At 41.6% G+C, this 23,268-nt stretch overlaps 1 protein-coding gene across 1 annotated transcript in view; it reads right to left on the minus strand.

The window, feature by feature from the left end:
* Positions 1–228: 228 nt before the first annotated feature.
* LOC143121097 (NACHT, LRR and PYD domains-containing protein 3-like) overlaps positions 229–23,268 on the minus strand; it is a 295,171-nt gene continuing 272,131 nt past the window's right edge. Inside the window, exons 7-10 of the mRNA XM_076281519.1 lie at positions 3,444–3,614; positions 2,757–2,930; positions 2,241–2,287; positions 229–773 (exon numbers count right to left, since the gene is read on the minus strand). Coding sequence (XP_076137634.1) covers positions 229–773; positions 2,241–2,287; positions 2,757–2,930; positions 3,444–3,614 — 937 coding nt within the window. The remainder of the gene's footprint in view (positions 774–2,240; positions 2,288–2,756; positions 2,931–3,443; positions 3,615–23,268) is intronic.

Below are 23,268 nucleotides of genomic sequence, written 5' to 3' on the forward strand. Positions count from 1 at the left end.
TGAAAAAGAGAGAGATAAGAAGAGAAAGGGAGGAGGGGGGTGAGGGAGAGAGAATGAGTGGAAGAGGGAAAAGGGAGGAGACAGAGAAAATGAAGGGTCAGAGAAAGAGAGGTAGAGAGTAAGGGATAAGAGAGAGAGAGAGGAAGAGAAGAAGAGAAAGGAGGCGAAGAGAAGAGAGGGGGAGTAGAAAGAAAGGGTGACATGTGGACGTACTGTTGGAGGACGAGCTCATGTGATCTTGCGCAGGGACACTGAGGAGCCATAATAAACCCCAAACCCTGGATAGAGGGGCTCAGTGAATGTGCAGTGGAACGTGTGCAGGTGGGTGAGTGTGTTAGTGGAGACGCTGTAGAAGGACAGAGTGCCGGCCGGCCAGTCCAGGTAAACTCCTACTGTTCTGGAGTCGGAGGAGGGGGCAGGTATGACAGTCTGTTCTCTATTGTGCAGGACAGAGTAACGGTGATCAGAGCAGCCCAGACTCCAGGACTTGGCATTCCATCCCATTCTGACGTCAGCACTGTCCCCTTTCCTCTCGATGCTTTTATAGGCCACAGATTTACGAGCTCCATCATCTCCACTCCACTCAGCCTCCCAGTAGCAGCGTCCAGTCAGACCCTCTCTACACAACACCTGAGGCCACCATGTGGTGTCAAATCTCTCTGGGTGTTCAGGATACGGCTGCTGCTCCTCCACAAATGTCACCTTTCTGTTCCCCTCAGAGAGAGAGAGATTTCTGTCTGCTGTGTTTGGGTCCAGTGTGAGATCACAGGCATCTGCAGACAAGAGGAGAGAACATGAGAACACACACACACACACACACACACACACACACACACACACACACACACACACACATACACACACAACACACTCCTCACTACACACCCTACCAACACACACACACACACAACATATTCCTGACAACACACCCTACAAACACACTCCTCACTACGCTCCTACAAACTCACGCACACACACACAATCCTCACAACACACCCTACCAATACACACACACCCTACCAATACACACACACAACACACTCCTCACAACACACTCTACCAACACACACACACACACAGAACACACTCCTCACTACACACCCTACCAAAACACACACACACACACAGAACACACTCCTCACTACACACCCTACCAACACACACACACACAACACATTCCTCACCACACACTTTACCAACACACACACAACCCACTCCTCACTACACACCCTAACACACACACAACCCACTCCTCACTACATACCCTACCAACACACACACACACACACAACACACTCCTCACTACACACCCTACCAACACACACACACACACAACACACTCCTCACTGCACACCCTACCAACACACACACACACAACACACTCCTCACGACACACCCTACCAACACACAGACACATACACACACACACTCCTCACTACATACCCTACCAATACACACACAACACACTCCTCACTACACACCCTACCAACACACACACACACACAACACACTCCTCACTGCACACCCTACCAACACACACACACACAACACACTCCTCACGACACACCCTACCAACACACAGACACATACACACACACACTCCTCACTACACACCCTACCAATACATACACACACAACACACTACACACCCTACCAATACACACACACACACACAACACACTACTCACTACACACCCTACCAATACACACACACACACACACAACACACTACTCACTACACACCCTACCAATACACACACACACACACAACACACTACTCACTACACACCCTACCAACACACACACAACACACTCCTCACTATACACCCTACCAACACACACACAACACACCCTACCAACACACACACACACAACACACTCCTCACTACAAACCTTACCAACACACACACACAACACACTTATCCTCCTAACAACACACCCTACCAATACACACACATACACACTCCTCACTACACCCTACCCTTACACAGGCGCGCGCACACACACACACACACACACACAACACACTCCTCACACCCTACCAACACACACACACACACTCCTCACTACACACCCTACCAACACACACACACACACTCCTCACTACACACCCTACCAACACAAACTCCTCACTACACACCCTACCAACACACACACACACACACACCCACACACCTATTAGAAATTCAAGCTAAAACATGTGAATGTGAATGATCACAAATACTGAATAAACAACTTACATCTCAGCAAACGTGGTCGAGCTCTGCTTACAGAAGAATGGTCAGTTCTGTAAGAAAAACAAAATGTCACACACACGTACCATTTTGACTGATGTCAACCACTGCTGTTTTTTTCTGTTTGTGCCACCTGTGAAATAGAGGGTGATTTATTATCCCACAGAAATTAATGTGTTATCGTATATAAAATATGCTTTCTCTGAACAGTTAGATTCAAAACTATTTGGTGTAAAGATTCCATTTTAACAGTAACCTTTAGTCTAGATCCCTTAGAGTGTTCACAAATGTGCGTGGAGGACTCAAAGAAAACTTTGCAAAAGGTTCTTAAATGTTTACGAATTTGAACGCACCTCTAAATATTTGCATTATTGGATGCTGCATCAAAGAGATAACAAATATACTTCAGTGTAGAGCAGCTATTACAATATACATTTGAAAATAGACTACTACATACAGTAAAGTATTACACAGTACATACATAACTATGAGCTATTCACTGGGGTTTCTTTCTGAACATACCTAAGTATCGTCAGTTTACAGACAGGATCCTCCAGTCTAGCAGATAACAGCTTCAGTCCTGATTCTCCAGGATGATTGTAGCTCAGATCGAGCTGTTGTAGATGACAGGAGTTTGATGTCAGAGCTGCAGCCAGAAAACCACAACCCTTCTCTGAGATGAGACAATCAGAGAGCCTGAGAGAGAGAGAGAGATTGTCCTTTTCATTGTTACTCCTATTTTTGCACTGAATTGTCCAATTTGAACACTCCATTCATTCAAAGTTAGAGAACAACGACCACATTTGACAGCTATTGAGTGAGAAAATAGAGTAAATAGATTAGGGTAAATGTTCAATTTAGCATATGACATGATATGTTATAATATAGACAAGAAAGTAGGCTCTGCAAATTACTGTGTGCTCAAGCACATATAGCCTTCTCACTTAACTTGGCTGTCTAGTGAAGTGTTGCGTTGGAACTATAGGAAGATTGGAACTACGTTTTAGGGTGGATGAATGAAAAATGAAAGCAATATGGCACAAGTCAGATTGGTGTCGGTGGCAGATATTTCCATGGCTGTGATTACCTGCAGCACAAGGCCAAATAAAAGCCATGGTAATATGTGCTACCAACGCCAATCTCACTTGTGTCATTGCTTCATTATAAACTCTGCTGGTTCTTCTAACTAATGATGATGTCTGCACCCACCTTAATGTGTGTATTTTGCAATTGGAACTGGACAGTCCCTTAGAGAGAAGCTGAATTCCAGAATCCCCCAGGTCATTGTCACTCAGGTCTAGCTGTTGTAGGGAGTTTGGTGACTGTAGAACTGAAGCCACAATCTCACAAGATTTATCTGTGAGTTTACAGTCAGCAAGCCTGCATAAAAACACAACAAAAGATAACATGAATAAATGGACGATATTCTGTTTACACAGTGCCCTGATAAATAAATAAATAAAAATCAAGAACACAACATCAGATCAGATCGCTACTGTCGCCATACTCGAGTCGGCGGCTGTTCAGCTGGTCAGAGAATAAACTTACTTTGATTTAGTAGATTCCCCCACATGTTGTTGCTGCAGCTATGTATTTTGTTACATACCATTATTTTATTTATTGTAATGGCCATATTTAATTGTTGTTTTATTTATTCTTAATCTATTTTCTTTATCTACCGCAAAGAGTTTAGTTGCCCAGGAGCTAAGATATGAGTTCATGAAGGCTTACATATTGTATATTAGAATTCAGGGAAGACTTGTTAAATTAAATGATTTTAATATTATAACCTATACACATTCTCTCTCTCTCTTGTTCTCTTTTCTTAATATACTTTATATTTTCTTACACATTGTCCATTTTATTTGGTTAGGATTAATTAAATTGGATTAATCCAATATCCTGTTGCAAGTCCCTGTAAACCCCTCCTTCTCTGTAGCCGCTGACACTGTGTGTAGACACGATCTGTCTTAAGGTGGGTTCAAATAGGTAAACAAGTTTTTGGCAAACGTCTGCAAACACTCGCAAAGTCTACGTAAACATACAAGTTGGACGTGGGCTTGACGAAGGTAATAAACCAATACCAGAGCCCGTCTACGGGCTGTCTTATTAGACATTCTCTGGAATTACCGATTACAATGGAATGTTCCATTGTAATCAATGGAACCAAATCGTTCAAATTTAACTGTTTAGAAACACAAACGTTCGGTGCTCGAGCCGCATACACACACACAAGCCGTTGGCGAAAGCAGCCGCTGGATCCCCACAAGTCGGTCGTTGGGCACCAAACTTAAAAACAGCAGATCTAGCAGACACACAACTACTCAAAGCCTGGCGAAAAGATTCAACTACGAGGCATATCAGAGCTATTAGACTCGTGTGGTTTACTCTTGTTGAACTAGCAGCTACTTTGTGAAACACTAACATTGGACAACATTCACAGAGGCAAACGGACGTTACATACCATTAAAAACAAAAACTTCAAATGAATGATGGGGGAAAAAACACCGTTAGCACTATGCCCATTCTCATTCCCCTGACATGGATTTCACCAGTCTAACGTTAAAGTTAACACCGTTGTGGTTAGCTGCTAGACAGTCGGCATAGCATAACAATATTGTTAACGTTAACGTTAACCATAAACTCCAACGTCCTTTCCCCAGTTTCCCCTAAATAACTCATAATTGATTAACCCAATAATTAAGACGTACTGAATGTAATATTTTTTTTTTAAAGGACAGGAATAACAGTTCATGGCCTACCTGACGAGAAGATTCAAGAATTTTCTTAATGTCTCAACAGCAAAACGAGGCAGAGCAGAGTCGGTGTGGTTCGCTCTTGTGAAAAATTATTTCAGAAATAACTTCAACGGCTGCGCGCTGCAGTATATATTCCAAAAGTGACGTAGGCATGACAAACTGAATGTGTATCGCTCGTGCCAGATACGAAAGAAGGAAAATGATAGAAACCGTAATAATATAATGTATATAATATAATATAATATAATATAATATAATGACTAGCAACCACCACTATGATAAATAAACAAATGACTCTGACGTAAATATTGGGTGGGTTATCTACAAACACTGTGTAGATCAGTGGTTCTCAACCTTTTTTCAGTGATGTACCCCCTGTGAAATATTTTTTCAGCCAAGTACCCCCTAACCAGCGCAAAACATTTTTAGTTGAGAAAAAAAGACTTAAAACAGAGCACTGTGCCATCATTGTCTAATTTATTCAACTTTGGAACTGATAAACACATAGGCCTACAAAATTCAAACATTTGGAAAAAAAATATTTTGAACATTTTAAATTTTAATAATCCATGACTAAATTTATTTATTTAATTTATTTATGATTGTATATTTTGCAAACCCAGGGGTACGCGTATACCCCCATTTGAGAACCACTGGTCTAGATGTAAGCTTGTAAGCTAGCTGGTTTAGCCAAAGGAATGACACTTAGTAGTGAGCTCTGAAACTTAAGTTACCTCTCCTCCAGTGACACTACTTTTAGTGTAAAGAGTCATGGTTGGTGGTGATTAAAATTATGTGCAAGTGATGTATAATGAAACTAAACAACCTATTCACTGTCAGGCTTGTGTTTTTTGCTTGCGTTATTTTAGATTGAGGGAGAGAAATATGCACAAGGGTGGAAGCAGCCGACTGCTGATGAGCTCCAGGTAATTGGCAAACATGACCAAGGACCGCAATGGCATGGACATGTTGGATAGGTAGCTTCTGGCTGAAAAGTAAGACAATGATGTGCTAGAGGAGGAGACTCTCCCATCATCAGATTGTACTGTTCTGTGTGGAGAACATGCCGTAGGAGCTAATGGCTAATGAATACAATTTCATGTATCCTCACTTATAACACAATGTCTGAAAAATGAATACATGGCAATCCAGACAGCAGGTCGAGGTTTCTGTTAGAGTATACTGAAGTGCTTCAACTTTGCTGTGAGGATCCTCCAAAAAGGGTCATAATCTATCCCAATAATAAACCATGGGTTAGTAAAGGTATAAAAACTAGGGCTGTCAATCGATTAAAAAAATTAATCTAATTAATTACATACTCTGTGATCAATTAATCTAAATTAATCGCATATATAATTTTTGCTGTGAAAGTATTTTAAATATTTAAATTCAAATGAATCATTGAATAATCAGCATTAGTGACATTAAAGTTCAAAAACTCTTTTATTATTATTTTCACTGTTCAAATAATTGCCATAATAATCTATGATATGACCTAATATGCTGAGGAAATAAATTCAAAGTGCTTCAAATTCAAATAAATTCAAAATAAAGTGCTTCGGGAAGAAGTTTTTTTTACATACAAGGCATTTCAGGCCACAGATATAACCTAGGGGACACAATGAAAATAAATTAATACTCCCCTCAATGTCAACACTTATTTCTTTGCATTGATGTGTAGAGTTGATGAACTCCGGTGATATGCAAATTCCTTGCTGCAGACATTGCAGAGGACTTTATTTTCAACACTTTATTTTTTATCAACACCATCAGGCCGTTTTTTAAAAGTAAATGTTCCAATCAATGATCCAAGCAGCACATTTTCTTCTCTCTCCTTCATTTTACAGTCTAATTTCTACTGACTAGAACGGCTCGGGGTCAAAGGTCATACGGAATCGATTAATCTGCACTAATTTTTTTAATCAGTTATTCTTTCTCAAATTAATTAATCGAAATTAATCAGTTATTTTGACAGCCCTAATAAAAACACAACTTAAACCAGAAAAAAAAACCTTTTAAGGGGAGATCAGCAAAAAGTGAAAGAACTACAGAAAGAATTGAGGAGTTTAACCATAAAGACAGGGTTGAGGGGAAATTAAGGAATGGGAATGCAAGAGGCCTGGAGAGGACTTAACACTATGAATGGAATGAATCATAAAGTAACACCTCAGTATGAAGACCCTGTCAGTTTCTCAAACGATCTGAATGTCTTTTATTCTAGGTTGAGAAACATGACTTTAGTGCCAAATGTGATTTTGCCTGTGAGGGGATGAGAGCTATGCCTGTGACACTGAGGGGAAGGGATGTGGCTTCAGTCCTCCAGCGTGTTAACCCCCGCAAGGCCCCTGGACCAGATGGCCTTAAGGGAAGGGTACTGAAAGAGTGTGCCACTCAACTGGGTTGCCCATCTTCACCCAGCTATTCCAGCTGTTCCTCAGCATCAGTTTTGTCCCTCAGGCCTGGAAAATGGCGACCATTGTCCCAGTGCCTAAAACAACACGCCCCACGCAAGTCACTCAATGACTTCAGACCCATTGCTCTCACCTCTTCATTATGCAAGTGCTTGAAGCGTCTAGTGTGCAGAGAACTAAAACTGCAAAAGTCTGAGCTCATGGACCTCATGCAGTTTGCTTATAAAGCTGATGAAAGTGTGGAGGATGCCACTCTCACTCTTCTAGAAAAAAATCACAGTCACTTAGACATGGCCAAACATACAACCATTTTCATAGCCATTTTGTTATTTTTGACCTTAATAGGCATAATCAGGCTCTGAATAACAGCACTTAAGTTATTCTATAATTATTGTTTAATGGTTTTGAATGTATATGTTATTTGGTATGGATTTGAATGTGTGTGCCTGTTTACTCTTAGTTTTACGGTAATATGTAATATATGTGCAACTGGGCCTTGTTGCCTGCCTACACTTGTCTCACTTTTTGTAACATTTCATGCTGGATTGGAAAGCAGTTAACTTTCGTTTAATTTAGAATATTACTGGAATTATCAAGCCATTTTTGTTCATCTTTTTTTACCAATAAATGGATATAATGTTTCATTAAGAAAATGCCGGAAGTGCAAGCAAAGGGGACCACCTGCTCACTCGATCCACGGCCTTAAGTTGGATTTTTAAGAACCTTTGGAAGGCCGATACAACTGTGTACTTTTTATGAACTTCTCCTCAGCATTCAATACTTCAGCCCCATCTTCTGCTGGGACGCCTAAGTGCCCTGAATGTCAACCATAGTCTCATTCTATGGATTAGGGAGTTTCTGAGGGGAAGGCCCCAGCACATCCGTATGAACAATACCATCTCTGACTGTCTTGTCCTAAACACCGGGGTCCCACAAGGGTGTGTCCTGTTCCCTCTTCTGTTCTCCATACAGTATATACCAATGAGGTCAACTACAACAACAATTACTCTATACATCTAATATGCAGATGACATGGCCCTTGTTGCCTGCCTACAGGACGCCAACAGCCCTTCCTACTCTCAGCTACTTCATCTTTTCAGCTACTGCCATCTTGCAGAACATTGATGGTCCCAATGGGCAGAAAAAATAGGTACAAGAAGTCATTTGTTCTATCCTGAACCAAGGCACACTAAAATAATCCCCCTCCCCACTTACTCATGCACCACCCAGCCAGGGTGATGATGAGAATGATCAGTACTGAGAACTGCACTAGTATTTATAGATTCATGTTTTTTTAACCACTTATGTAACTATACAACTTAACTTATTTTGTCTGTTTGCTGTGTTTTTATGTCCCCAGAGTGCCAAAGATGTAAAGTTTTTATCTATCTATCTATCAACTGGATGAGGGATACAGGCTAGCTGTCCGTCTCCACAACAATGAGGTGAGCAAGAACCGCTACATCAGTGTTCCCCAAACTTTTTCTTCAGAGGGCCAGTTCACTATGCCTGGCTTTAAGAGAGGGCCAGAGACTCGGAGTATCAGTAACCATAAATAGCTTAGTGCTGTGAGCTGTCTACTTTAGTTGAGGTCTGTTGTTTGAGTGTCCGCACAATGTCCACCTCCTTGTAGTCCCCGTCAAGGCTGCCATGGTTGGCATCCATCTCTCGACAGGCACAGGCAAGATTTATGTATTATTTAATTAATCATATTTTATCGGCTATTGCAATCTAATACCATTGTTAGCTGTGTTTATTTTATATTGCCATCATGCCATATCTATAAAATGTGGAACATGGAAATAGTTCAATTGAAATAATACTGTAACGACCTGTGTGTTATTGATGTGAGCATTGTGTGTTCTTGTGTGTCACAGTTTAGTTAGCTTGGAAGGCTACTCTGCTACTGCTTATGTGACTGAACATTGACTGAGCTCGCAAATTGTCATTGAAAGCTTCTTCTCTGCGGCGAATGTCAAGAGAGAGGGAGCGAGTGGGCAAGCTGAATGGCCCAGAGAGCAACGGAAAATGGCTGAAGCAAGGTCTCAACTTAGAGACTCTACTGCAAGGATGGATGCTGAGGCTGGCATGGTTTTTGGTGGGATGGAGGGGTTAGCTTAGAACATTTAAACATTTAAAATGTGATCACAAAACACAAAACAGCCCCATATTACGAACAGCATGATATTCACAATAGTAGGCTAATGTAACCAAAAATAGAAATATAATATCTATTCAATCAGGCTACCTCTGGTCACATTATAGGCTAGCCATGAACATTCGTAAAACATTGAGACTAAAAAACTATTTGGGCTTTGAAAATAATTAAACTGAAAATAGCCTAGGCCTATACCTTTTTTTTTTTTTTTACTCAGCAGGTTGCTACCAGCATGTCTAAATGAAAATGATCAAAATAAAGGTAAAAGAAACAGTACGCTGCGTCTTTGTGCCATGTGACCACAAATGCTGAAAGTTCGGACGGTGCGCTGGAGGCTGGGACACATAGTACATGGCGTGCCAGTTTGGAAAGTGTGGGAAATTCATAGGAATGTTTCTTCCACCACGGGAGGATATCTTTGACTTTCAAATAGTCCTCTTATCTCGAATCTAGACATCTGCGAGTCAGTACCCGTAGCACCTACAGTACATCTTCCCATTTTTCGAAATCACAAAATGTCACCTTTTTAGGTGGAGGTGGCTCCAAATATTCCTCAGCTTGGACATCAAACCCCAAGTCCTCAATCAGCACTTGCACGGCTTCAGTCACATATTTTAGGAGCCATTTTAAATTTATGTTAATCTAAATTAGTGTGTTTATATGTTTCTGTTCAAATATCAGTTGTCACACCACATCCATATTTCACAATTGTCTCAGTTCTCATCGACAACAGCCCTTCTAAATCTGTGTGCCCTGTCATCTACATGGCGTGACACAGTTGTTGGATGAGGCAGAATATCTCCCACATCATATCTGCCTATTGTGGCTGCCGTGTCAACTAAGTGTTGTGTCAACTGAATGAATCTCTCACCAGCAATGCTGCCATATGGACAGAATCCAGCAGAAACAAAGTCCACACATTTGTCTATTGCCTTCGCCTTTAGAGCACTTGACACTTTCGAGTTGTTTCCCTTGAACTCCAACAATCTTTGTCCTTTCAAGACTGTGCGTACATGACGCTTCAGGACTGATGTCCCAGATTTGTGTCCGTTGCATGTTAACACCTTTTGGCATTTATCGCAACAGGCAAAATGTAGTTGATTCCCCTCTCCATCATGAACAACCGAAAAAGACTGCCAAATGTCTGATTTGACGTTTTGTGATTTTTTGTAGTAAATGTACCTTTCTTTAGAGAAGTACTTCCATCTGAAGCACTAGAGGTGCTCTGTTCTATGGCTACGTGAGGATGCTACATGATGAATATTTAATTTTTCTCCTGTGGCTTTTTCACAAAATCATGCCCTATACGTCAGTATTCTTTACCAGAAGCTCCAGAAGGACATCAATGCTGTCTTCATCAAACGTGCCCTCGACACTTCACAAGCAGTGAAAGGCCATTTAAGGTAAGATTAAACAATATTATTCAATCGTTCCAAAAGCAGAGCTTTGTCATGTGAAAATGTATGCATGAAAGGAGACTGCATTTGTGTTAGAAATTGCATTCTTCTCATAATATAGGGCCAGTGGTGTAATCTAGTTTGCTTTATATACTGTGTATACTGTATACCGTGTTGAACATCCAGGCTAGGTGAGACACAAATGCATCCCTGCCCATTTTAAGTGGATATGAAATCTTTGTACTTTTTAAGTGGATAAATTGTGTATACCTGTGCATCACATAGACTACAGTACTGTACATAGCCCAACAAACACATTGCTCTGTTTGCCTTCAGGGACTCCTCTCAACAGCTGCTGCAAGAAGCAACAGGAGCCACAAGACCCAGAACGGCTTTGAGAGAAGAGGAGAAGAGGCTGTCTGAAGAGGTCTGCAACACCATCCTGGCTCACGCCAAAGCAAGGTTCTCTTTCACTGGCCACCTTGTGAATGCTACCTTACTGCAAACAGATATGTTTGAAAGGTACTGCCACTGGCATCCCAGACAGCATTTAAGTCCGGGGCGGATGTTGTCAAGTCCGCAATAGGTCCGTATAATGGGTAGGCTACACATGTTCCCATATCTGCGCCAGCTGCGTGGAGCATCATCAAGATTGATACTCACGCAGATAGGTTAAGAACACACATGGGGCTAGTGTTGTCAAGTCCGCAATAGGTCCGTATAGTGGATATACTTATTCCCATATCTGTGTCTGGTGTGTGGAGCCTCATAAAGATTGATACTCACGCAGATAGGTTAAGAACACATGTGGGGCGGGTGTTGTCAAGTCCGCAATAGGTCCGTATAGTGGATACACCTGTTCCCATATCTGCGCCAGGTGCGTGGAGCATCATAAAGATTGATACTCACGCAGACAGGTTAAGGACACATGCATTGCGGACTGCAGGCCACACATGCTCTTTTCTAAAGTCTCGTGCAACTTCATCACATCGTTCCAACAGGAGTCTCTCACACACAGAGGAGAAAGATCTGCACAGCGGATGTCTTGGTAAGTGATTTTGGTTTTGCCCTCTGGCCTAAAATTACTTAACTGTATAACAAAGGCTGCCAACCCGTTTCATTTCATGCAGGTTTTATTTCCTCGTGGGCATACATCAGCTGACGTCATCACATACTTTTGGGAGTTACGTTCTGGACTACGACAACCGGTGAGTGACAAAACAGTCACAACAAATATTACCAAATATTGCAATTGCTTAGTGAACTCCCTGCCTGGGACCGACAACACTGTCCTGAAGTGCCTGATATCCAGTTTCCCACCACACTCGATGAAATTGCAAACTTTGAAGAGTGGCTGAAGGATCCTTTCAATTCCTCAAAGAAAACATATCTAGTATGTTTTTTTGGTTCTAAATTTTGTGTTTGCCTGGCATACTCATGATGCATACATACTAGATCAGTAATTGATGAATACACACACCCAGGGATGGACATCGTTAAGAAATGATCGATATCGAGGCCATTGTCGAGTCTGCTTATCGATGCGATTCCTTATCGATTCCTGTACCATTTGCTGAACACTTCTTGGATGGCTTTGAGAGTAGTTGGCTTTGAATGTCTAATTTAAAGTGCTTTTAGAGAATGAATATCAAGTGTGCAATATCAATACATAAGTCGAATGCTTTAACATTTCTAAAAAAGTAAACATTTCTAAAACAAAGCTTTGTATTGGAATCGTTAGTGGAATCGTTAACGTGTGGATGCGTACGATTTCGATGGATCGGAACGTTTGGAACCGGTTCCTAACTTAACTGATACCTGGAACCGATTCCCAAGCCTACTCACACCCATCACAATTCATTTAGAAACCACAAGCAAGCATGCAGCCTGAGACAGAGACTTTCTAATGTGGAGACACAGCACTCAAAAAATACTTCATAGAAATGCATGGGGCTAGTTTTTAGCGCCCTTTCCTTGGCAAAACGTCGACATGTGAATACATTGAGCCAATCATGTGGTGTGATGTGAATACAGTACATTGAGCCAATCATATGGTGTGTTGTGTTGTGTGTTGCACATTTCTGCCAAACAGGATGCCCGATGAGTGCCCAAAAAGCGTTGCAATATGGCCGCCGAGTGGAGGGACTTGCCTAAAAGGACTTTGCCTGAGATCTAGAGTCTCATTATTGCTTCCTAAAACACATTCAACAGTGCTTCCATATTCTATTTTTTCGCAATGCTTTTATCTGTCTTCTGTTTTGTTTACAATGTTTTGTCACCTTGGCATGCACTTTGTAGCTATGTTTAAAGTAGTTTTTAAGAATTATATTTTTTCTGTATTTTCAGACTAATTTTCTAGGTTGCATTGGGGGAAAGGAAGTGGGTTACCTGGAACATCCTGTTGGACATCTAAGCAAAATGTTTAGCTGACAAAATGTGTTGGAAAGGAGCAGCAGAAAAGTTGCCATATAAGTGGATGGAAGCCACAATAACAACACTTCACTGTAAGTATGTACAAGTGATTATATAATGCTAATTTTCTTAAGCAATTGCAATGTTACACCACAGCTGCACATCAGAGACGGTGAGTATCCAGTTCAATTAGTTACATTTTACAGGAATAGAAGTTGCTTTGCATGAAGAATCTTTGTTCTATAGTGTACTTTCAAAGTTTCTATATGAAGTGCATTTTTGTTGACTTTGCCACATAGGTTTTGCACCTGTGTAGGAACATGTAAAGCTGAACTGACATGAACATTAAACAACACATCATCAAGTGGTTCAACTTGGGCCACGACCTGCTCCACAGGGGAAATTTCAGACGTCAGGCGCATGTGAAGATATAATATTATAATGAATGTTATAATTTCAAATAATTACTTTGAAGATGTTTAATATTTTTTATTGATATATTGCATTTTATTTTATTGATATATTTGATACAGGTTGGACATGAGCAGACAGAAATGGCTATGGGAGAAGATTTTTGAACTTGGTTGATTCTCTTTATTTCTGGATTTAGTTAACAAAAACAAAATCCAACAATCTGAAGTTTTATTTTCTATAGGGAGCTATTGCTGCATATACTTATAGTTTGAATGTAAACAAAATTATGTCAATACAAATGAGCACAAAAGTACGGAGCCCCGGATATGTCATGGGGAAAAAAATAATTAGTTGTGGCCATGAAATAGCAATTCGTTCCCACAAAATAATTAGTTGTGGCCATGAAATAGCAATTCGTTCCCACAAAGTACTAATTTGTGGCCACGAAATATTAATTTGTTCCCACAAAATAGTAATTTGTGGCCACGAAATATGTATAGTCTAACGTGCACTGGACAGCTGGGTGAGCAAATCGAGCGCCAGTAGAAGCCTGTCGTGTCTTTTCTCATCACTCCCCACCAGCTCTCAATTCTCTGGTTTGCAGTAGGGTACAACCGGGACGATTGAAACGGGGGACGAATGAAACATTCCGGTTTTCTCCGAGTGCAACGATGATAGACAGACATCATTTGGACAAAACATAGAGCATATTAACCTCCATTGCTCAGCCAAATGCCTTCCTGTTACGTCCTGTTATCACGGAGTTACAGGCGATAAACGATTTCTGTACCAGTTTACTTCATTAGCGGTTTATTTTTTTTGATTATTAAAGAGTGTTTTTCATTTAAAGGTTTGGCTCCATGCTTATTCAGTAGAGCATTTAGTGCTCTCCCCAATCGCAGACGTTCACATTGCATGTTTGTTTGTAATGGATGCAAAACAGCCTATAATGTCTATGGGGGGACGATTGAAACACCTATTTGTCCCGACCAGGCAGTAAACCCCATTTATTCTAAGTCAATGCACACGTATCTGTGTTTATACTATATTTTATTCAGGTGAGACATGGAAAAGCAGTTTTAGAAAGATGCAAATATATTTGGGGCTATCAGGTCGAGTTTTGCCATGTTAACCTATGGAGACTGACGGCCTGTGGGTCATGAAGGGCACTTATTTGGATGTGTGGTGGCTTTAACCACATAAAAACAGAGTGAAATAACATTTGGTACTATAGAAACATTATATAATTCGAAACATGCATTATTCTAGCTATATTAATGGCATAGTGCATGCTATTTCCATAACCGCGAAATACGCGGTTGAGTTGTTAACAGACATGAACCAAGACATATAGCCCAGCAGCAATCTATCTAAAATAACACATACTTGAAGTACCATTCATGGTATGTTGTCAAATATTGAAGTTGTGGGAAGTTTACATAATTTAAGCTGTATGTTTCATTCGCCCCCCATGCTGTTTCATTTGTCCCAGCCAGGAGGGACGAATGAAACATAATGCACGTTCGACTTCTCCTTAAATAACTCTTGAACGGTTTTGTTCAGAGCTGTAAATGCAACTGTATTTGACAGAGGACAGATGTAGGTTGCTAGTGACAAAATATTAACTTTCAGTGTTTTACAATGTCTTTGTAAATTACGTTTCATTAAAAAGTGTTTCATTTGTCCCGGTTCTCCATCAGCCTCGGCGTTGCTCCTGACCGTCCATCTATCTCGGCACAGGTCCTCGGGTCAGCGCACCTCTGCGACGCGATGTTTTACAAAAGATAAAAGTGCCCGATATATGATTTCATCAGCGCGCGGCGTATGCAAATAATAACAAAGAAATGGAACAGTGAGGGGTGTGTGGGTAGAAGGCGTGAGATGAGATGAGGATGGGGAAAAAGTGAGAGTGAGGAGGGGGGGGGGGGGGAGAATGAAGATTCACCTCCAGCTATCTGATGCATGTTTTAATGGAAATGTTGACGGCCGCCTTATAAAAAAAACGCAAACGAGAGAGACACGTTCAGGTCGTACCTACGCCGGTGCAGCGACCTGGCTCTTAATAGTTGGAGATGCCTCTCGCTAATAATGAATCCCTCCAATGCCAGGCTTTTCAAAATGTCTTTGTATTTCATTCCCAGCCTAAAATAGCACTCTACCATACTATCCCTGTCCATTGTGTGAGCAGCGACTGTTCCTGTTTGAGGAGTTGCGCTTGATTTGCTCATCCAGCTGTCCAGTGCACAGCCTATAGGCCTACCTATTTCGTGGCCACAAATTACTATTTCGTGGGAACAAATTAATATTTCGTGGCCACAAATTACCTATTTCGTGGGAACGAATTAATATTTCGTGGCCACAAATTAGTACTTTGTGGGAACGAATTGCTATTTCGTGGCCACAACTTATTATTTTTTTTTCCCCATGACATATCCGGGGCTCCGTACAAAAGCTTGTTTTTGGAAAATTCAATTTTGGAAAGTGACAAACCTCTCATCTCCAGCACCAAGACTTGCCAGGAGAGGCTGATGTGGCTTGATAATCTTCCCTAACTTTACAAGTTTGTTTGTCTTTGGCATTGGAGTGTCACTCCAATGTTTTTTTCATATTCTAGAGGAAATGAGTACAATGAGTGAGTTTGCTTTGTTATTACAGTGTGAACATTCAGGTTGCATTTATTTTTATTTTGTTTCCATTCTTGTAATGAATTGAAAAGTGTCAAGCTCAATAAACTCTTTTTAAAACTACATCTGGCCCATCTTAATCCCATGAACCAAATTTGCCTAATCGCCCATGGCAGATTTGGGCAGTGCACTGCTGTTATAGTGATCTGCACCAGATATGGCCCACATAGTTCCAGAGCCATTAAGGGGATCCAGGCCGGATAGGGGGCAGAGATCAAAAGTTATCTGGGACTGATCCGTTTGCTGTATTTAGACCGGGTTTCGGAGTGCATCCGGCCCTGGTCCGGTTTGGAACTAATTGCTGTCTAGGGCGCTGATCTGTGCCGGATCATCCCCATATTGTTCTAGAGCCATTAAGGGGATCTAGTCCGGATAGGGGGCAGAGAGCAAAAGTTATATGGGACTGATCTGTTTGCTGTATTCAGACCGCATTTCGGAGGGCATCCGGCGCTGGTCCGTTTCAGATCTAATTGCTGTCAGGGATACCCCATGCTGAACAAGGCAAAGCTCAAAACAGAACTCTCTATGACCTATGAGTATCCTCACCAATATATGGTTGTTCATTTTCACAAGTCTATACAATTAACCAGAATATGGTTGTTCGTATTTACAAAGCCATACAAATAGCTGTGCTTACCTAAATTTTCAAATGCTTTACCTACATTTTCAAACTTACATCAATGTTTTCAGTAGCCTCTATCAAAAGCTCATATTTACAATTGACAATATTTACACATGGTTACAATTCAACCATGAGGCCTTTTTGAAGAAAGTAATTCATGTCAGAATTCTCTATTTAAACTTAGCAGCACCTCATCATTCTGGTTTGGTCTTCAATGTGTAAAACCAAGATGCACAAACCACACTACGTCAAGCCTCACTTGTTCATTCACTTATTTGGGACAACTTTATGTTGATTTTACTAAGTAGCACTTTGGTGATATCCTAAATTCCAGAAATTGTCCCACTACCGAAAAAAACCTGCATTACCACCCTAAATGACTACCGCCCAGTGGCACTTACACCAGTCATCATGAAGTGCTTTGAGAAACTGGTGCAGAGTCATATCATCTCCTGCCTGCCAGCTGAGATGGGGCCTGTACTACGAAGCGGGGTTTCTGGCTTATCTGGGTAACTTGTTGAGTAACTTGATCACGTGTGGCGTAACTTCCCGATTAACCCGTACTACGAAAGGTGGATAGGTTTTAACCGAGGTATGCTGCCATGGCAATTTACGCTGCATCTCAAACCTGCTCCGACCAGGTTATGTTCTTGGTTAACCCGAGGTTTCCGTTAACCACACCCTTTATAAGTACCACCCCTCCACTAACAATTTCTCCCGAGACATGTCGGCGTACCTGGATGATCCATAGCCTACGACATTGGAGCGCAAATCGTGAGGGACTCTCTTCGCAGGGCGAGGGGTTTTAGAGACCGCCAGAAAATATATATAGCCTACCCGGACGAAATTCTCTATGAAGATATAGATTGTCAGCCGAGGGAATTCGTTATCTTTGTCAGATGATCTAGGAAGACGTCTCATAGCAATGCCCGTACGTGGACATTCATGTATTCAATCGGTGATGCAAGAATATGGTATGTCCTAAAATAAATCGGACATAGGCCTACAGTATGCTGAACATCTGAGCAAGAATAGCCTAAAATAAATCGGACATAGCCTACAGTAGGCCTAATAAATAAAAATCACCATTTTAACAAACTTGTTGAATTGAATGTCATATTACTGTACCCTGCACATAAAAGCTACACATTTCCACAGCACCAGAATCCGACCGAATGCCTCCCTCAACCCCCTCCATAATCGGCCTTCCACTATTATTTGCGATGGCCAACTCCTCTGCTACTGTAAAACACTCTGGTGCAGTAGTAGTGTTCGAAGACACCTGTTTCTTGTTAGCTGTAAAACAGAGGCCAAGTGAAGGCTATAAGCTAGGCACGTAACACATATTTGAAGAACATGTGGGAATAAAACTTTACTTTAAGGCATTTAGGCTACCCGATCTGTAATACGTTGCCAACAGCCTTGCTTTGCTCACTGCCGACATATTTGATTTTTGTCGTAGAGTGGGTTTTAATTCCTCATAACTTGTCATAATAATTGTGCATTCCTCATCCGTAAAATAAGGTGATCGCTGCAACCCGCCCATTTTATGTGAACGCGCACAGGTTAACCCCGGCTCAACAAATCAACTTCATAATCAGCGTCGTAATACCGATTAACACCACTTAACTCATTGAATGCCAAGCTGTTTTCGGGAGCTTTGTCCTAGAGTGCCAGCAATCTAGACCATTGCTGATGATTTGTGTACAGCCACAGCATATTCTGTGTTATAGCTATGAACACGTACAATAGCTCGATTAAAAGGTGAAACTTTAAGCTCTCAGTGCGTGCAAACCGTGTATTTCTACACGCCTCCGTTCCTGAGAAATCCCAAGCTAAACAGTGGCTAGTTTTCATCAAAATCGCTGTTTTTTTCTAGAAATGGAGATAAACGTCTTTCATGAAATATGAAGTGTTGCCTGTTACTTACTCGTGTAAACATTCCGGGAAGTGATCAGTGAGACCTGGCGAGACTGCCACCTCGTGATAGACCCACGAAAATGGCCTGGTTTTGACCTGACATGCATGCGTCACTGATTCGACCCAAAGCGGCAACCGAGTTATGATAAAATGTCCAGATAAAATGTCCAGATTGTCCGTTTTCATGAGTTTCACGATCGTCATATAGTTCATTTCTATTCATCACAGAGTTCCCAAAATCACATATAAGGTGTATTAGAGTGTCTAGTTTCGTAATTTAAAAAAAAAGCTAAAAACGTAATATTACGTTTTTGGCACTCAACGCATGGGAAGGAAAAACGTAATATTACGTTTTTGGCACTCAATGAGTTAAGATAACCAGGTTTTGTCAACCCTGGTTTAACAAAGTAACCCTGGGTTACATCTGGGTAGGTTAAGCTCCCTTCATAGTACAGGCCCCTGGACCCCTTTCAATTTGCTTACAAAGCAAAGAGATCTACAGAGGATGCTGTTTCCACAGCACTTCACGCCGCACTGACCCACCTGGAACAACAAGGGAGCTATGTAAGAATGCTCTTTGTGGACTTCAGCTCGGCGTTCAACACCATCCTTCCACAATGTCTGGTGTCCAAGCTGGCGGACCTTGGGCTCCCACCACTCACCTGCAGTTGGATATTGGACTTTTTAACAGGCCGCTCCCAGAGGGTCAGGCTGGGTTCCAACACCTCCACTGCTCTCAGCCTCAGCACTGGCTTGCCACAGGGCTGCGTGCTTAGCACTCTACACTCTCTATACTTATGACTGTGTTTCCACCCACATCAGCAACAAGATTGTAAAGTTCGCAGATGACACGACGTTAGTTGGACTCATCTCGGCCGAGGTGGGTGAGCTAGCATACAGGGACGAAGTGGAGCGGCTGTCAGAGTGGTGCTCAGTCAACAACCTGCTCCTCAACACCACAAAAACAAAGGAGCTGATCATTGACTTTAGAAAGAACAAGTCTGACATTCAGCCACTCTTCATCGGCGGGGCCTTTGTGGAGAGGGTTCCGGTGTTCAGGTTTCTGGGCATTGACCAGGAGGACGACATGATATGATGCGCCAACACCAAGGAGCTGCTGAAGAAGGCGCAGCAGAGACTGTATTTTCTGAGAATTCTCAGGAAGAGCGGTCTCTCCCAGAATCTGCTTCTTGCCACTGCTCCATAGAGAGTGTGCTCATGTAGGGACTATGTGTTTGGTACGGTAGCTGCACATCCTCAGAGAGGAAGGCGCTTCACAGGGTCGTCAGGGCAGCAGAGAAGACAATAGGCTGCCCCCTCCCCACGCTGGAAGAGATCTACACCTCCAGCTGCCGCAAGAAGGCAACAGACATTTCAAAGGACCTTTCACACCCAGGTCATTGTCACTTTCAGCTCTTGCCATCAGGCAGGAGATACAGAATGAAAACCAGGACAAACCGTCTAAAAAATAGTTTATATCCGAAGGCAATCATGGCCCTTAACTCTTCAAATTTGAAATAGTCTGTTCATGGCCCTTAACTCTTCAAATTTGAAATAGTCTGTTCTTGGCCCTTAACCCATTGAGCAATTTCTATTGTGGAGTATGTTTTTACCAGTGTAATCTGTACAACTTTTTATCACCAGTTTTTCAACCGGAGAGAAGAAATACTCTTTTCTGATTGACTGGCGGGGTGGCTTTTAATTCTGAATAACGGACACCTATGAAGTAGATCTGGTAAAAAAAAATTGAATCGCTGTTCCATATCAATGCTTATGAATGGTAACTATAACAACGATAGTAGGACGACGGTTGAGCCTGGAGGCAGGCTTCGCAACAATGGAATCAACTAACTGTCCATGCTATCCCTGTTATAGGGCCAACGAAAGTTGTACAACTTTTTAAATGGAACCGTGTGTTTCCTTTGCTTTACAGTGGCAACCGGGAGATAAGCGGGATAACGGCCTTCGAGGTGTGTCCAGTTATACAGAATTAATGAACTCGGGCGGAGGTGCCGAACTGCGCGTCGGGGAGTTCTTTGCCCCTCGCCCTCGTCCGTTAATTCCGTATAACAGGACACCTCCACAGCCAGTATCCCTTACATAAGGGTCATTCCATTCAGATCTTACATAAGAGTAATTTTACAGTGTGGGTAACATAGGTACACCTGGTAATTTTTTCAGAATTTTTTGAGACCTAAGTGTGTGGGCCCTGGTTGAACTGACGTGGAATGACCCATAATGATGTAGTCTTTACCTAGTGAAATCTGTACAGAACCATTCCTGGTCATAACCAGTGCAATATATGTTTATATTCTTTTTATATTCTTATATATGTATATTTTTAAACTATTTATTGTTCTTATGTATACCTCATGAGTTGACAGCACTTTCAATCTCGTTGTACCTTTGTAAAAAGTGGCAATGACAATAAAGACTATCTAATCTAATCTAATCTAATCTAAATTGTAGTTGTAAAGATCCACTCCTCTCAACAATGTCTACTTGTTATTGCCATGCTGTTGCTATTTATTGGTTAAAGTGTGCACTTCCCTTTACTCCAAAAGATTATTAGGCTGTACTACCTTTGAAATGTTGTAAAGGTGGTAAAAGCTCTTGCTGATCCTGCAATCTGTACAAATACCAAATACCATTACATATGTCATTTGTTTATGGAAATGCAGATTGTTATAGTGTTGGAACATAGTGCAGGAATGTGAAATAACACCCTGGATTATTTGTTTTTCTACATACCACTGTGATAACTTATTTTGCTTAAGCCAATACTTTCAAGATCAGTCAATAAATACCTCTGGTAACAACATATATATATTTTTAAAAATGTGTCCTGTTTAGCAATTTTACATCACACAACATTGGATGAATGTAAGTAATGAATAAGTGGAATAATTCATTGTGGAGCCATGTTAGCCTAGAAATCTAGACGCACCCTAGCGGCGGCAAATTAATTTGCTCAGCCTGTACGTCTAGTGGTAAACCATAGGGATTTCTATTGGCTGACGCCGTGGACATCATCCAATCACAGCGCTCTATTTTGTTAGAGAATCTTAAGGCGGGCTTAACAGGATGACGACAGTCCTGCGACGGTGAACAACAAGGAAGGTGGCTATGGCGAACGAAGAGCGGTTGTTTGAATCAGCGTTGGCGTCAACTTTGGAGGAGTTGGACTTGTGCTTTTCTTTGAAAGTTGAGCAACACAATGCACTTAAGTCATTCCTTTCAAAGAAGGATGTATTTGCCGTTTTGCCGACCGGGCTAACGTCATCCTGCTCTTTGTTCTGATTGGTCGTAGCGCTGGCCTATTGCATGCCTAGGCAGTTTGAAAGACAATTCTCTGCCCGCCCCTTGGATTAAGCGAGGTGAATGGGTCGATTCCAGACTATACATTTCAATAATATAGGATGGCCCGCCAGGCTAGAGCCATGTCATTTTTTCTTACATAAGAAAGGAACATTTCTTACATAGCTTTTGTAGAAATCTGGGGTGTTCATATGTTAGTTCTGTGTGTAGTATACAACGGGTTGAGGTTCATACCATTGTACATAACTTTGTCTTAGGCCTGTGTCTATTTACCATCAAGAAGGTCATACGGCCCTGTGTTTAGGAACATCCGAGGAACATCAGTTATAACATGGGCCGAAGGAGATAGCGTGTTGCTCTGTTCGGGCTAGTATTTCCGTCTGGTCAGAGCCGGTTTTATACACTGGTTGGCACCTGCCACATTGACATGATTTATGTTTGTATGTTTTATATAACAGGCTTTGTCTTAGGTTTTGACTCTGAGATGGATCAAGGAAGCGACTCGAGGAGCATCTTCTGTTGGAAGGCTCAAGTAGCCCGCTTCTAATAACCACTACTGATAGACATTGTTTTACCAAATACAATAAATCATCATCTAATCGCCGATCCTGATCCAGCCGTCAAGCTTTATTGACCATCTTCAATGCAGGCATTAGAACTAAAACACAACGCAACAACCAGGGAATCCAACACTTTCCACCTGTAACTTATGTAGCTAGAGGGGTATTCTTTCTGTTGTGTGTTGTCATCTAGTGGACACAAGAGGCATCACTGTATGACTTAATCATATAGCAACAAATTGATATTGTCTTGCTTCACATACCCATTGAATGGGCCACCTTAATCGTTATCAGAAAAATTGCACCCCTTGAGAATTTTTTCAGGAGCCGCCACTGGACGGAGAACAAAGGGAGCAGAGAACAGAGAGCGCATGGAAGA

This window comes from Alosa pseudoharengus, unplaced genomic scaffold, assembly GCF_046254945.1.
Source record: "Alosa pseudoharengus isolate Yale_2024_CS ecotype anadromous, Long Island Sound unplaced genomic scaffold, YU_APseudo_1.1 YU_APseudo_1.1_scf_1, whole genome shotgun sequence".
NCBI lineage: Eukaryota > Metazoa > Chordata > Actinopteri > Clupeiformes > Clupeidae > Alosa > Alosa pseudoharengus.